At 41.0% G+C, this 14,014-nt stretch overlaps 1 protein-coding gene across 1 annotated transcript in view; it reads left to right on the top strand.

Moving 5' to 3' along the window:
• Positions 1-14,014, top strand: part of LOC129701362 (uncharacterized) — a 227,863-nt gene that overhangs the window by 43,979 nt on the left and 169,870 nt on the right. The window contains exon 6 of the mRNA XM_055642496.1: positions 5,287-7,884. Coding sequence (XP_055498471.1) covers positions 5,287-7,884 — 2,598 coding nt within the window. The remainder of the gene's footprint in view (positions 1-5,286; positions 7,885-14,014) is intronic.

The following is a 14,014-nucleotide window of genomic DNA, read 5'->3' as shown; positions in this document are numbered from 1 at the left end:
TGTTCGAGGTGTGGAGAGCAGGAGTTGGACAGGACTGCCATGTCTGAACACCATCCAGAGTTGTCCATGAGGCAGACGCCCCCTCCTCTCCTCAAGCACTTTGTGCCTATCATTAATATTTATCCATTTGATTCATGGAAGTCATTAGTGTTCTTATTAAATATATATCAATATATTCAATACGATGACCTTTGCAATAAAAATATAATAATTCATTCTGCTAATTTCATAATTTCACCAAACCCTGAAAGACTGTTTCATCCTAAAATATGGATTTAGCATTCAATTTTATTGAATTAAAAAAATAAACTAAATCCAGGTCACATATGATGCCTTTGCTGGATGTTATGTTCCCCATGGCAATTTCTTAGATGAAGCAACGTTGAAGTCTTCCTCTTAGTCAAATGACAGAATCTAATTGGAGTTTTTTTCTCCAATGTTGTTGTTAAACATACGTCTCTGTATTTGCTTATAAATGATAGCATTTCAAAAATAATCTGTGGAACCATTTGAAAATATATCCTAAAGACATGTAAAACTATTAAATAGAAAACCAATTGATCGCCTCCTGAGATCCATGTCAATTCAAACAACTTGATATGATTTTTTCCATTTTTATTATGTAGGCTTTTTCTTTTAATTGTACCTCCAATTATCTTATAAGAACATGTGATTAATCCAGGATATCTTCAATTGAGAATGGCGCTACAAAATTCAAAATTGCGGAACGTGTTAGGTGTGATGACATATTAGTAGGCATCTGGACAACGCCCTGGGTTATGATATGAAGGTTTGAGACTAATCTAACTGGGACTGAATGACAGCACGCTTGTTTTTGAAGCAAATTGTTGGTTGAAGTCTCTGTGCAGACATGACAATTAGTCGATGCTGGTATACAAGGCGATTTTGAGAGTCTTGCATTTTGCAAGCGGCCAATGACATTAATATTCCTGGAACCTTGCTCGATAGAGCGTGAGAGCAATACCACAATTTTCAAAAATGTACAATTGTCTTATGTGGTCACAAAATATGAAATTCATTTATATAAATATGAGTTTACATTCCTTCCTTCCTTCCTTCTCTCCTTCCTTCCTTCCTTCCTTCCTACCTTCCTTCCTTCCTTCCTTCTTTCCTTCCTTCTTTCCTTCCTTCTTTCCTTCCTTCTTCCTTCCTTCCTTCCTTCCTTCCTTCCTTCCTTCCTTCCTTCCTTCCTTCCTTCCTTCCTTCCTTCCTTCCTTCCTTCCTTCCTTTACCTTCCTTCCTACCTTCCTACCTTCCTTTTCCCTTTCTGTAGATATGATGCAATAGATGTAATTGCAGCGCATTTGGAAAGCAGTGACAAGATCAGTTAAAATCAGCATGGATCTATGAAGGTAGAAATCATGCTTGACTAATCTTCTGGAATTTTTTGAGGATATAACAAGTTGAATGGATCAGGGAGAGCCAATGGATGTGGTGTATCTGGACTTTCAAAAAGCCTTTGACAAGTTCCCACACAAGAGATTTGTGTGCAAAATTGGAGCACATGGTATTGGGGAAAGGGTATTGACATGGATAGAGAGGAAGCAAAGAGTAGGAATTAATGGGTCCTTTTCAGAATGGTGGGCAGTGACTAGTGGGATGCTGCAGGGTGCAGTGCATGACCTCAGTTATTTACAGTATATATTAACGATTTAGACGAGGGAATTAAATGTAACATCTCCAAGTTTGCGGGTGATACAAAGCTGGGTGGCAGAGTGAACTGCGAGGAGGATGCTATGAGGCTGCAGGGTGACTTTGATAGGTTGGGTGAGGGGGCAGATGCATGGCAGATGCAGTATTATGTGGATAAATAAGAGGTTATCCACTGGTGGCAAGAACAGGAAGGCAGATTACTATCTGAATGGTGTCAGACTAGGAAAAGTGAAGGTGCAATGAGGCCTGGCATCCTTTTACATCATTCACTGAAAGTAAGCATGCAGGTAGAGCAGGCAGTGAAGAAAAGTAATGGAATGTTGGCCTTAGTTGCAATAGGATTTGAGTTTAGGAGCAAGGAGTTCCTACAGGAGTTGTATATGGCCCTGATGAGACCACACCTGGAGTATTGTGTGCAGTTTTCGTCTCCTAATTTGAGGAAGGACATTTTTGCTATTGAGGGAATGCAGCGTAGGTTTCACCAAGTTAATTTCCGGGATGGCGGAACTGACATATGATGAAAGAACGAGTCGACTGGGCTTGTATTCACTGGAATTTAGAAGGATGAGAGGAAGTCTTATAGAAGCATATACTTCTGAATGGATTGGACAGGCGAGATGCAGGAAACATGTTCCCGATGTTGATGGAGTCCAGAACCAGGGGTCACAGTTTAAGGATAAAGTATAGGCTATTTAGGACTGAGATGAGGAAACACTTTTTCACTTGTGACTCTGTGGAATTCTGCCTTAGAAAGCAGTGGAGGCCACTGGATGTTTTCAAGAGTGAACTAGATTTAGCTCTTACGGCCAACGTAATCAAGGGATATGGGGAAAGAGCAGGAACGGGGTACTGATTTTGGATAAGCAGGCATGATCGTATTGAATGGAGGTGCCGGCTCGAAGGGGCGAATGGCATACTCCTGCACCTTTTTCCTATGTTTCTAGGTTTCTATGCCTGACCCGCTGAGTTACTGCAGCATGTTGTGTCTATCTTCAATGACGAGTGGGCATAGCTTTAAGGAGAGAAGGGAAAAATAACGAAGGTGCGAGCGGAAAGTTGTTTACAAGTGATTGGTGCCTGGTGATTGCTGCCTGCGGTGGCAGTGCAGGCAGATACAATAGGGGCATTTAAGAGGTTTTTTAATAGGCACATGGATATCCAAGGAATTGAGCCACTCACGGGCAGAGGAGATTAGTTTCAGTATTCACCGTGTTCGTCGCCGAATTGTTGGCCGAAGGGCCTCTTTCTTCGCTGTTGTGTTCTATGTTCCAATCACAACCTTTTGTTTTAGCTGTCATGTTACGTTGCTCAGTTTATGGTAAAAAAATATGTACTTTCAATAGTTTCGTTGCATGATTTCTCAGATGGGTACTTAACGGGAACTTCAACCAAACTACTACGCCTATCAAAACCCAGTAGAAAGGGAATTCCTTCTCTCCAGGGACGCTGCCTGTCCCGCTGAGTTACTCCAAAATGTTTTGTCTACCTTCGATTTAAACCAGCATCTGCAGTTCTTTCTTACATAGCGTTGTTCCAACGCTCCAGTTCTAGTTCTACTGTGAAGGGATTTCAGCTTGGCTTGGAAAATGATGGTGAAAAGCATTTGGTCATGACGGAAGGCTGGATCTTGCCGAGTGACAATCTTTAGTCAGTGATCAATAAAGGCTCTGGTTAAGAGGCAGCCGTGAGTCAGAGAGTCATACGGCGTGGAAACAGCCCCTTCAGCTCAACTTGTACACTCCGGCCAACATGTCCCATCTACACTAGACCCACCTGCCTGCGTTTGGCCCATATCCTGTCCTATCCATGTGCCTGTCTAAATGTTTCTTAAACGTTGTGATGGTACCTGCTCAATTACCACCTCCTTCAGCTCGTTCCATACACCCGCCACTCTTTCTGTGAAAAAGTGACCCCTCCGGTTCCTAGTAAAGCTCTCTCACCCATCCCCCCCCCCCCCCCCCCCCCCCCCCCCCCCCCCCCCCCAGGCCTCACAAACCTATCTGGTTCTCGACTCTCCTTCTCTGTGCAGGAGAACTGCTGCACTGAAGAAAGCAAAGCATCTCTCTAGCGGTCAAAACATAATTTACTCTGGATCTTTATGACAGGAATGTTTGCACCCAGATTATAATGTCAACGTTCTGATCTTGCATAATGAACTGGCGAATATCTCTCCAAAAATAAACTTATCTTTGGAACCCCCCCCCCCCCCCGCCCCGTTGTGCTTACAGATTCCATGCTTTTGAGAAAAAGTGTCAATCCAAATTCTGGGCTTTTGATCAAAAAGTGATTTCCCGGCTGATGAGTGCATTTATAAATTCACATGGCGTGTTATCCGCCTTTTTAAGATTTATTCCTCGTTAATGTATTTGTCTATATTGTACACGCAGGAATACCTGTCATGGTTTATCTACGCACACCTGCCAATTGGGCCGTGTTTTACTTTTCGATTTAAAAGTTCATTGCTCTTGTCTATTCTCTGAAATATTTTCTTGTCAATCTAGAAACTGACGTTTCCAATGTTCAATTGTTTCATGTCCACCGTTACAGGATATTGTCCTATTTTATGATGATGCCTATTGCGAGCGGAATTGTGCGTTAGGTTTCAAGTACAAAAGACAGGCGAGCGTTGTGCGAATTGAGTTATGTCAGCTGAGACAATCATAGCTTTTGCAAGGTCATTTATTTTCTGTAACATTGATTAGTAAGCGAGAAAAGGAAAATAAACTTTGAAGTCTTAGAAGACCTCTCCTTCAACTCTCCAGCTGATATTTTTCCTCAAGATTATCTTTCATAAATCTTCTTCATCAGGCACGTTAGAATTCCAGGCTGTGCTTGCCAAAGTTATACTTTTCTTATTTCATTGTACAAATGTGGCACATTTACAATTCGCCAATATTATTTCACTAGTCATACCTTTAAGTAGCTCCTGAAGACTCTTGCTATAATAATGCAATTATTACCACACCCCTGGCAGTGACAAATGATGCATCTCTTCCTAACCTCATAGTATCCATTTTAACGACAGCCCGTGTATAATGTGTATAAATGATGACGGTCGACTGAATATCTGTCACAATAGATTGAATTACATAGATCTGGTAATTGTCTTTCTTAATGGTTTGGTTTGTCGTTTTTGTTGGACTTTCTGTACATGGGATGACAGGGAACTTTGTCGTGATTTGAGACTGGAAGAAAGAGTTCATTTTGTGGCCTAGTCTGATAAAACAGGATATTATAAGCCAATACATGAAGAAATACAGGATGATTCATTTGATCTTTGAAGTTCAACGTTGTTTTTTAGACATTCCCGTTTTAAATGTTTGTAATGAATGATGTGTGACTCCATCGTCATGTTCCCAGTGTTGAGTTGGCACCATCGAAATAATCGTTAAGTTAGCTGGTTTTGGTGGCTCGGTATAAGCAGTAGCATAGGCGTAACTTCCACACTTTGCATAAGCTTTAATAAGCGTCAGTGTAATTATTGGCAAAGACTCTCTGTGTCGCTGTCTACCAATGAGGCGCTAAAATGCTGCTAGTTATCAAACCCCCTCCCCCAATACTACGCATAATGCAGAAACAGAGAGGAAAACAGACTCTCACTGTTTGTAATTGTACATCGGAACCGTCGTTTCTGGTGCTCTGATTATTGTGTACAAATGTAAAATTGGTCAGCGTTTTGCTTGGTTTATCCTAGACGTTAGTAACTGGGGTTTTTTTGGGAAGTGTAAATTATTTTTACATCATTGCGAATGCAAGGACGAATTCGGACAGATAATGCAAGCATTGTTTATAGTTTTCCTGCTTTATATCTGGAATATCGTCTATGGTCAGATCCGCTACGCTATTTATGAAGAATTGAAGCATGGTGCCTTTGTTGGGAACATTGCTCAAGATCTAGGACTGGACCTAGGAGAGCTGTCTAATCGCAGACTCCGCATTATGTCTGCAGTAAAGAAAAGGTATTTCGAGGTTAATTTAGAGAATGGCGTTTTGTTTGTGAATGAAGTGATAGACAGGGAACTTGCATGTGGGCAGAGTCTTACTTGTTTTATGAATCTGGAGGTTGTTGTGGAAAACCCATTGGAACTCTATCGTATTGAAGTGGAGATTCTCGACGTAAATGACAATTCTCCCAGTTTTCAGAACGCCGAGATCCGTTTGGAAGTCCTCGAGTCAGCGCCACCAAGAACTCGATTCCTTCTTCAGAGTGCTCACGATCCAGACCTGGGCGTCAATTCTGTCCGCATTTATTACCTCAGCCCGAATGAACATTTTGCATTAGAAGTGCAGCACAGTGGGGATGATAGCAAGTTTGTTCACTTGATGCTGGAGAAATACCTGGACAGAGAACAACAGGCAATTCATCGCTTACTTCTGACTGCCTTTGATGGAGGTACACCAGAACGAACTGGCACCGCCCAAGTCATCATTACTGTCCTCGATGTCAATGACAACTCTCCCGTGTTTGGCCAAACCTTCTATAAAACCAGTTTAATGGAAAATGTACCAATAGGCACCCCAGTTATCAAATTAAATGCCACCGATCTGGATGAAAGCACAAATGCAGTAATCGTGTACTCTCTCAGTGACCTTACACCCAGCCAAGTCCGTAAACTATTCAGTATTAACCCCCAGACGGGTGAAATCACAGTGAAGGGAACTATAGACTTTGAGGAAGCCAAGACCTATGAAATTATAGTGGAAGCCAAGGATAAAGGACCATTTGCTCTCCCCGTTCACTGCACAATCTTGATAGATGTCAGTGATGTCAATGACAATGCCCCCGACATGATTCTGATGTCAGTATCCAATTCGGTGCCTGAGGATGTGCGTGTTGGGACTGTATTAGCTCTCATTAGTGTTACTGACCAAGATTCAGGGGACAATGGGCTAATCAGCTGCGTGATACACCCCAACCTATCGTTTGAACTCAAATCGACATTCAAAAATTCCTACACGGTAGTCATCAAAGACATTCTTGACAGGGAATCCACGCCTGAATACCAAATTGGGATCTCTTGCCGAGATTCTGGGTCACCAGCCTTATCCACCAGCAAAACTATTCACGTGGAAATAACTGACGTCAACGATAACCCCCCGCGTTTTGCAGATAGCATTTACACTGCATACGTAATGGAGAATAACGCCTTCGGAGCTTCCATCTGCTCGGTCTCGGCTTTCGACCCTGACTTGGGAGCAAATTCTCACCTGTCATATTCTATCATTGACAGCCAGATTCAAGGTTTCCCCATCACTTCATACGTCTCCATCAATTCGGAGAACGGGATCATCTTTTCGCAACGCTCTTTTGATTACGAGCAACTCAAAAAATTTCAGGTCCACGTTCAGGTGCTGGACGCTGGTTTACCACCGCTCGGCTCCAATCACACACTGAACGTGGTCATCCTGGATCAAAACGATAACCCTCCTGTAATCGTTTTCCCGCTAACAAAGAATGGCTCGGAAGTAACCATGCCGCGAATGGCAGATCGGAATTATTTGGTGGTCAAGGTGATTGCTGTAGATGCTGACTCTGGGCAAAATGCACGTTTGTTTTATGAACTCGTCCGCGCTACAGACCACAATCTCTTCACCATGAGGACTACTTCTGGAGAAGTGAGGACGACTCGTCAAATTGAGGACCGAGATGTCGCAACTCAGAGGATGGTTATAATGGTTAAAGACAGTGGCCATCCACCTTTATCGACCACCACCACCATCACCCTCTCAATAATAGACAGTGCCGAGGTCATCATTCATCCCGTGACATTCAAACCCAGGCTTCCAGAGTATCCCTCTAGTGCAGCCCTTTATATAATAATATCATTAGGTGCCATCACATTAACTCTAATGCTCGCCTTGATTGCGCTTGTTTTTACAGTCTGCCGCAGTGCAAATGATGACGAGGACTGGTGTTGGTGTGTTGAACACAATGATGCAGATACCATATACCGAAATCCCAATCTTAATTTTCAAACAGTGCCAGACTCCAGTTTAATTAAAAATGTAATTGAAGTACGTGGATCTGGTTCCCTCGCTCAAACGTACTGCTACACCCTTCGGTCCGGACAGGAATCAGTTCAAAGTGATTCCAAAATTCTTCCGCCCTCAAGTGGAACACCTGTTAGATATCACTCTGACGCTGCCAACAGTTGTTTTACAAACTGGAATTTCAAAGATCTGAATATGACAACAATTGTAGCCACAGAGGTAAGTGACGTGAACATAGACCTCACTTCCTTATTTATCTTTAACCATTTCCTGATTTATTTAATGAATTACTGGGAAATACATCATTTTGCACAATACAAGGCACACAATGAATATTGGATATAATTGTTCTAGTTGAATATCATGTAGTTGTGTATATCACTTTCTTTTTCTGCACTTTGCTTGGTCTCAAAATGAAATTGATACTCAATAATTGTCAACAGTATTTTATTGTCACATGCCCCAGCCACATACAGATAAAATCAATCAAACAAAAAATAATAGTGCAAAAAGACATAACCAATGCCAATGCAGTTAAGATCTTATTTGGTGGTTGTAGTGTTTAATAGTCTAATGGCTGTAGGGGAGAAGCTACGACCAGGGTCCCTGGCACTGTGAGACAGTGGCTCTACTAGCTGCACCACTGCCCTGTCCAAGTAGTTGAAAAACTTAATTTATATTTGCAGCTTAAATATTTCCATTTAAGACAGTCAACTCAGCATTTATTTTCACTAATTTGTTTGAAATGCTGCTTAAAATTAAATCCAGTGTTTTGGACAAAATCTCAGCAAGACAATGTTAGTACTGGTTGCTCATTGCTACTTGGTTAATCGGATTGCGATACAAAATTTTCATGGATCACACAGTGGGTCAATTGGGCTTGTGTGAATTGAGCTCTGAAGTCCCCATGCTCATTTTCCAGTATCAGCCAATTTAGATAACACGGATAAGCACAAATGTTGGAGCAACTCTGCTGGTCAGCCAGCAGATCTGGAGAATATTGTTGGTTACATTTCATGTTGGGACCCTTCTTGAGACTCATTGTCGTGGGATTGGAGCATGACACTGGAAACAAGAAAAAACTGGATAAATCAGGGCGGACAACAGATGACCCCAGGCAAGGAGGTTCCTTGATAGGCAAATTGTTAGCAAGGAATGTAGTGATCCCAAGAGGAATACATCTTCGCTACCTATCGAACTGGTTAATAGTATTTTAGTGGAGGAAGGGTGGGAAGAGGGATGGAGAGGAGAGTGAGGTGTTTGTAGAAGTTAACTAAATTTGGAGATTTCTACATTCATACCACTGGGTGTAAGCTACCCAAGCAAAATATGAGGTATTGTACCTCCAATTTGCACGTGAGAATGTCAGTATGGGAATGGGAAGAGGAGTTAAAGTGGATAAGCAACCAGGAGATCCATTAGTCCTTGGCGGACCAAGAGTAAGTGTTCAGCAAAACAGTCTCCGAGTCTACACTTTGTCTTGGCAATGTACAGGAGATAACACTCATGCGAATGTGATTGTGTTGTATTAAATCAAGCAATCATGATCACTGGAGGTGAAGAAGCAAGAATGCACAAAAAGATTAATTGCTCAGTGTAATTTAAATTAAATATGTGTTTAGAGGAGGATGGACTGCACAATTTTCAGGAACCACAAGGGATCAATAATAACTCAAACAAATTAATATTTCCAGGAGAAAATAATATTTCATCACAGCATATCTGATCAAGGTGTACTTATTTATGAATAGAAAATGAAATAACATTTATCTCTTTATCGCAGTTTGCCCGTAAGAAAGCAATACATTTTTTTCAATTCACCATAGGATCATAAAGTCATATTGCTTGGATACTGGCCCTTTGGCTCAATTCATCCATTTTGGCCAAGATGTCCCATCTATGCCAGTCCCATTTACCTGCGTTTGGCTCATATCATGTGTAGGAACAAACTGCATATGCTGATTTATACCAAAGATAGACACAAAGTGCTGGAGTAACTTAGCGGGTCAGACAGCATCTCTGGAGAAAAAGAGTGGGTAGCATTAAGGGTCAGAACCCTTCCTCAGACTGAGGTAGGGTTTTGACCCAAAATGTGACCTATTCTTTTTCTGCAGAGATGCTGCCTAACCCGTTGAGTTACTCCAGCACTTTGTGTCTATCTTTGGCTCATACTAATTTTGATCAATCCTTCACTTCTGAGACATTGAAGAGAATGGTGCAATATATGTGTGCAATTATCAAGTAGAGCTATATTCAACTGCACACACCCCAGCCCATTGAATTTAATAAATATGAATCTGCAGGTGTTTTTACAATTTGCAGCCAGATCCATATCCTGACTACCAATAAATTAAAGTCAAAACATCATGATGCAGCAATCTTTCTTAAAGACATCAATAGTTGAGATGTGTTAAGGCTTCAATGATAAATAGAACATTATACATAGGTCACAGACAGCAGGAACTGCAGACACTGTTTTCCAAAAATACATAAAGTGCTGGAATAACTCTGCGAATCAGGCAGCGTCTCTGGAGAACATGGATAGGTGATGTTCCAGGACCCCTTTTTGTCCTGAAGAATGGGATTCAGACCAAAGAAGGGCTCTGACTTAAAATGTCACCTATCCATGTTCTTCAGAAATGCTGACTTACTCCAGCATTTTATGTATTTTTAAAATTATACACAGGTTGGCTTGTGGCAGACCACAACAAAGGATCGTACGACTATAACTATAATCATTCAATGAAATGAATGTAGACTGAAGGACCATCTTTGCAAACCCAGTGGTTACTTTTTCTTACCATTCAACTGATACTTGGATCTATTCCTTACTCTCCAAATTTATTTTCTTCCCTCTTACTTGCCTTGAAATCAATGTGTCAATAGACAATAGGTGCAGGATAAGGCCATTCGGCCCTTCGAGTCAGAACCGCCATTCACTGTGATCATGGCTGATCATCCACAATCAGTACCGCGTTCCTGCCTTCTCCCCATATCCCTTGACTCCGCTACCTTTAAGAGCTCTATCTAACTCTCTCTTGAAAGCATCCGGAAAATCGGCCTCCACTGCCTTCTGGGGCAGAGAATTCCACAGATTCACAACTCACTGGGTGAAAAAGTTTTTCCTCATCTCCGTTCTAACTGGCCTACCCTTTATTCATAAACTGTGCCCCTGGTTCTGGACTCCCCCAACATTGGGAACATGTTTCCTGTCTAGCATGTGTAATTCCGTAATAATCTTATATGTTTCAATAAGATCCCCTCTCATTCTAAATTCCAGTGTACACAAGCCCAGTCGCTCCATTCTTTCAACATATGACAGTTCTGCCATCCCGGGAATTAACCTCGTGAACCTACAATGTCCTTCCTCAAATTTGGAGACCAAAACTGCACACAGTACTCCAGGTGTGGTCTCACCAGGGCCCTGTACAACTGCAGAAGGGCTTCTTTGCTCCTACACTCAACTCAACATGCCATTAGCTTTCTTCACTGCCTGTTGTTTCAGCATGCTTACGTTCAGTGTACAAGCACACCCAGATTTTGTTGTACTTCCCCTTTTCCTAACTTGACACCATTCAGATAATAATCTGCCTTCCTGTTAATTATAATTGACTTTAGCATCTTCCCCACCACTGATGTCAGGCTAACTGGTCTATAATTCCCTGTTTTCTCTCTCCCGCCTTTCTTAAACAGTGGGTAATATTATCTACCCTCCAATCCACAGGAACTGATCCTGAATCTCTAGAACATTTCACCCACGCACATAATTACCTAATAGTGACAGTGCACAAACTTCTTGAAATGTCTAGACAATATGTTAAAGAAATACTAAAAGCAATATAAATCGACACTCAGAAATGGAACAGTGTATTAAGGCTATGCTGAGACTTAGTGATATTACATATTGTTATACATAGATCTACCATACTTGCCATGTAAGACTACTCAACATTGATTATTTTTAGAGATTCAGTAATTGGTTTAAATTTAAGATGGATTGCTTATGATAGAACAATACCTATTTTATATTAATATGATCACAAGAAAAAACTTACCTAAGAACTACCTTACATATTAGAAGAACATAATAGTCTCCTCCAAGGAAAATAATTAGAAAAAGCTGATATGGATTTTGCAAATATTCCAATGCAAAAGTAAAGATATGTCTAGAACGCAAAGTATTGTAGTAATTCAGCAGGTCAGGCAGCATCACTTGAGAATGTAGATCACCTTGGGTTGGGACCCTCATTCAGTGCGGGAGAGAAAGTTGGAAAAGAGGTGGGATGGGACAATGCCTGTCAAATGATAGCAATGAAATGTTAGCACAAAATTAATGAAAATTAATTCATTAGTACAATGAAACCAGAATGGAAAATAAAAGCATATTGGTAGTTGAAATGTGTAGGAAGGAACTACAGATGCTGGCTTACACTGATGATAGACACAAATTGTGGGAATAACTCAGCAGGATCGGCAGTATCTCCAGGGAAAAGCAATGTGTAATGTTTCGGGTCGAGACCCTTACCCTGAAGAAGGATCTCGAACGGAAACATCACTATTCCTTCTATCCAGAAATGCTGCCTGTCCTGCTGAGTTACTCCAGCATTTAGTGGGTAAAATAATTTTTAAATCGACAATATTTAAAAATTGACACGTAAAATTTCAAATATTAATCGTGCAGAAAGTAGCAGCAGCAAAGACTCAATCCACAAAACAAAATTAGCAGGTTGTGAACTCAGTAAGAACATTACTGAATCCTGGCTCAAACCCAAACAAATGAAGAAATTATTGGGAAACTATCTCAGGAAAAAATAATTGCTAACTTTAATATGCTACTTGTTCATTAAGAGCATTTTAATAGGCAGATTAGGACTATAATAGGTTAATGCTACCATGTCAGGAAATGGGAGATTTTTGCAGTCTTCTGGAATAAAATTTACCCAGAATTTGGTAGACACTTAATTTCACAAACACACATATAATATCTGCCATTTAAGGAACATGATCGGGAAGAACAAGGAAATAAATCAATGATAAATTAAACATATTGTTTATATTTTTCGTTTAGAGATACAGCATGGAAATGGGACCTTTGGCCCATTGAATTCACACTGACCATCAATCACCCATACACTTTCATATCCTGCACACTAGGGGTAACATAGAGCCAATTAACCTACAAACCTGCATGTCTTTGGAACGTGGGAGGAAACCAGAACAACTGTAGAAAACCCACATGGTCACAAAGAGAACATACATACTCCACTCAGACAGCACCCATAGTTAGGAGTAAATCTGGGACACTGGTGCTGTGAGGCAGCAACTTTCACAATGTGCCACTGTGTCACCATGGTTTACTTGTGCAATTCTGAAGGAGGTTCAATATTTTGCAATCTAGGTGGTCTTTAATAGAGGCAAACATTTGGTCTGGGAGCCAATAACATCTTGCAGATTATCTTTGGATTTGAAACCTGTAAGTGTTCTCCTAGACTGCTCTCCTTGCCCCTGTACTAAGATAGAATTAGCAAGAGGCCAATAAGCACCACAAGGTTTTCTGACAGTGTAACGGGTGAGACGGGAAAGCACTGTTAACAGAGAAATCCTCCACTATCCATCTCATCTTCTTCTATTCTATTCTGTTCTATTCTATCCATAACTAAAACTCTCATCTTGTTATCTTTCAGTTTGCGTTGTTTTTACATTTGCGCAAAAATGGTATAAGATAGCGCTACGATTTTTCGCCATCTTACTCACCATTCTCCTGTGCTGCAAGTGCAACAAGTTGTATTCCGATCGGTGGTATATTTTAAAAGTTATAAAGAAACTCAGCGGGTCATGCAGTAGGTGTGGATGGAAATGAGAGGCAGCGCTTCAGGTAGGATCCTTCTACTGACTCAAGGGGGGTCTGAAAAAGAGTTCCAACATGTAACAACGTCTTTTCATTCCCTCTAAAGATGCTGCCTGACCCACGGAGTTCCTCCTGACTTTGTGTTTTACTGAGGAAGAAGAATGATTTTGCTCAAATAAATGGTTAAACATCAGAAAGAACAAACTTGAAAATAAATATGTTTGGTTTGTTAATTCCATCCCTGTTCAGGAGTAATTAGAGATGGCAGCTACATCCCTAACCCTGAATCAATATGTTTTAGAAAAAAAATGATATGTAGGATATAATGTAAGTAATAATGTGCTGGAGTAGACTAAAAAGTGGGTGGCACAGTGGCGCAGTGGTAGAGTTGCTGCCTCACAGACCCAGAGATCTGGGTTCGATCCTGAGTACAGGTGCTGTCTATATGGAGTTTGCACGCTCTTACTGTGATCACGTGAGTATTCACCAGGTGCTCTGGTT

Source organism: Leucoraja erinacea, chromosome 11 (assembly GCF_028641065.1).
Source record: "Leucoraja erinacea ecotype New England chromosome 11, Leri_hhj_1, whole genome shotgun sequence".
NCBI classification, from domain to species: Eukaryota; Metazoa; Chordata; class Chondrichthyes; order Rajiformes; family Rajidae; genus Leucoraja; species Leucoraja erinaceus.
The sequence above is the reverse complement of the archived record's forward strand: the minus strand, read 5'-3'. Positions and strand labels throughout refer to the sequence as shown.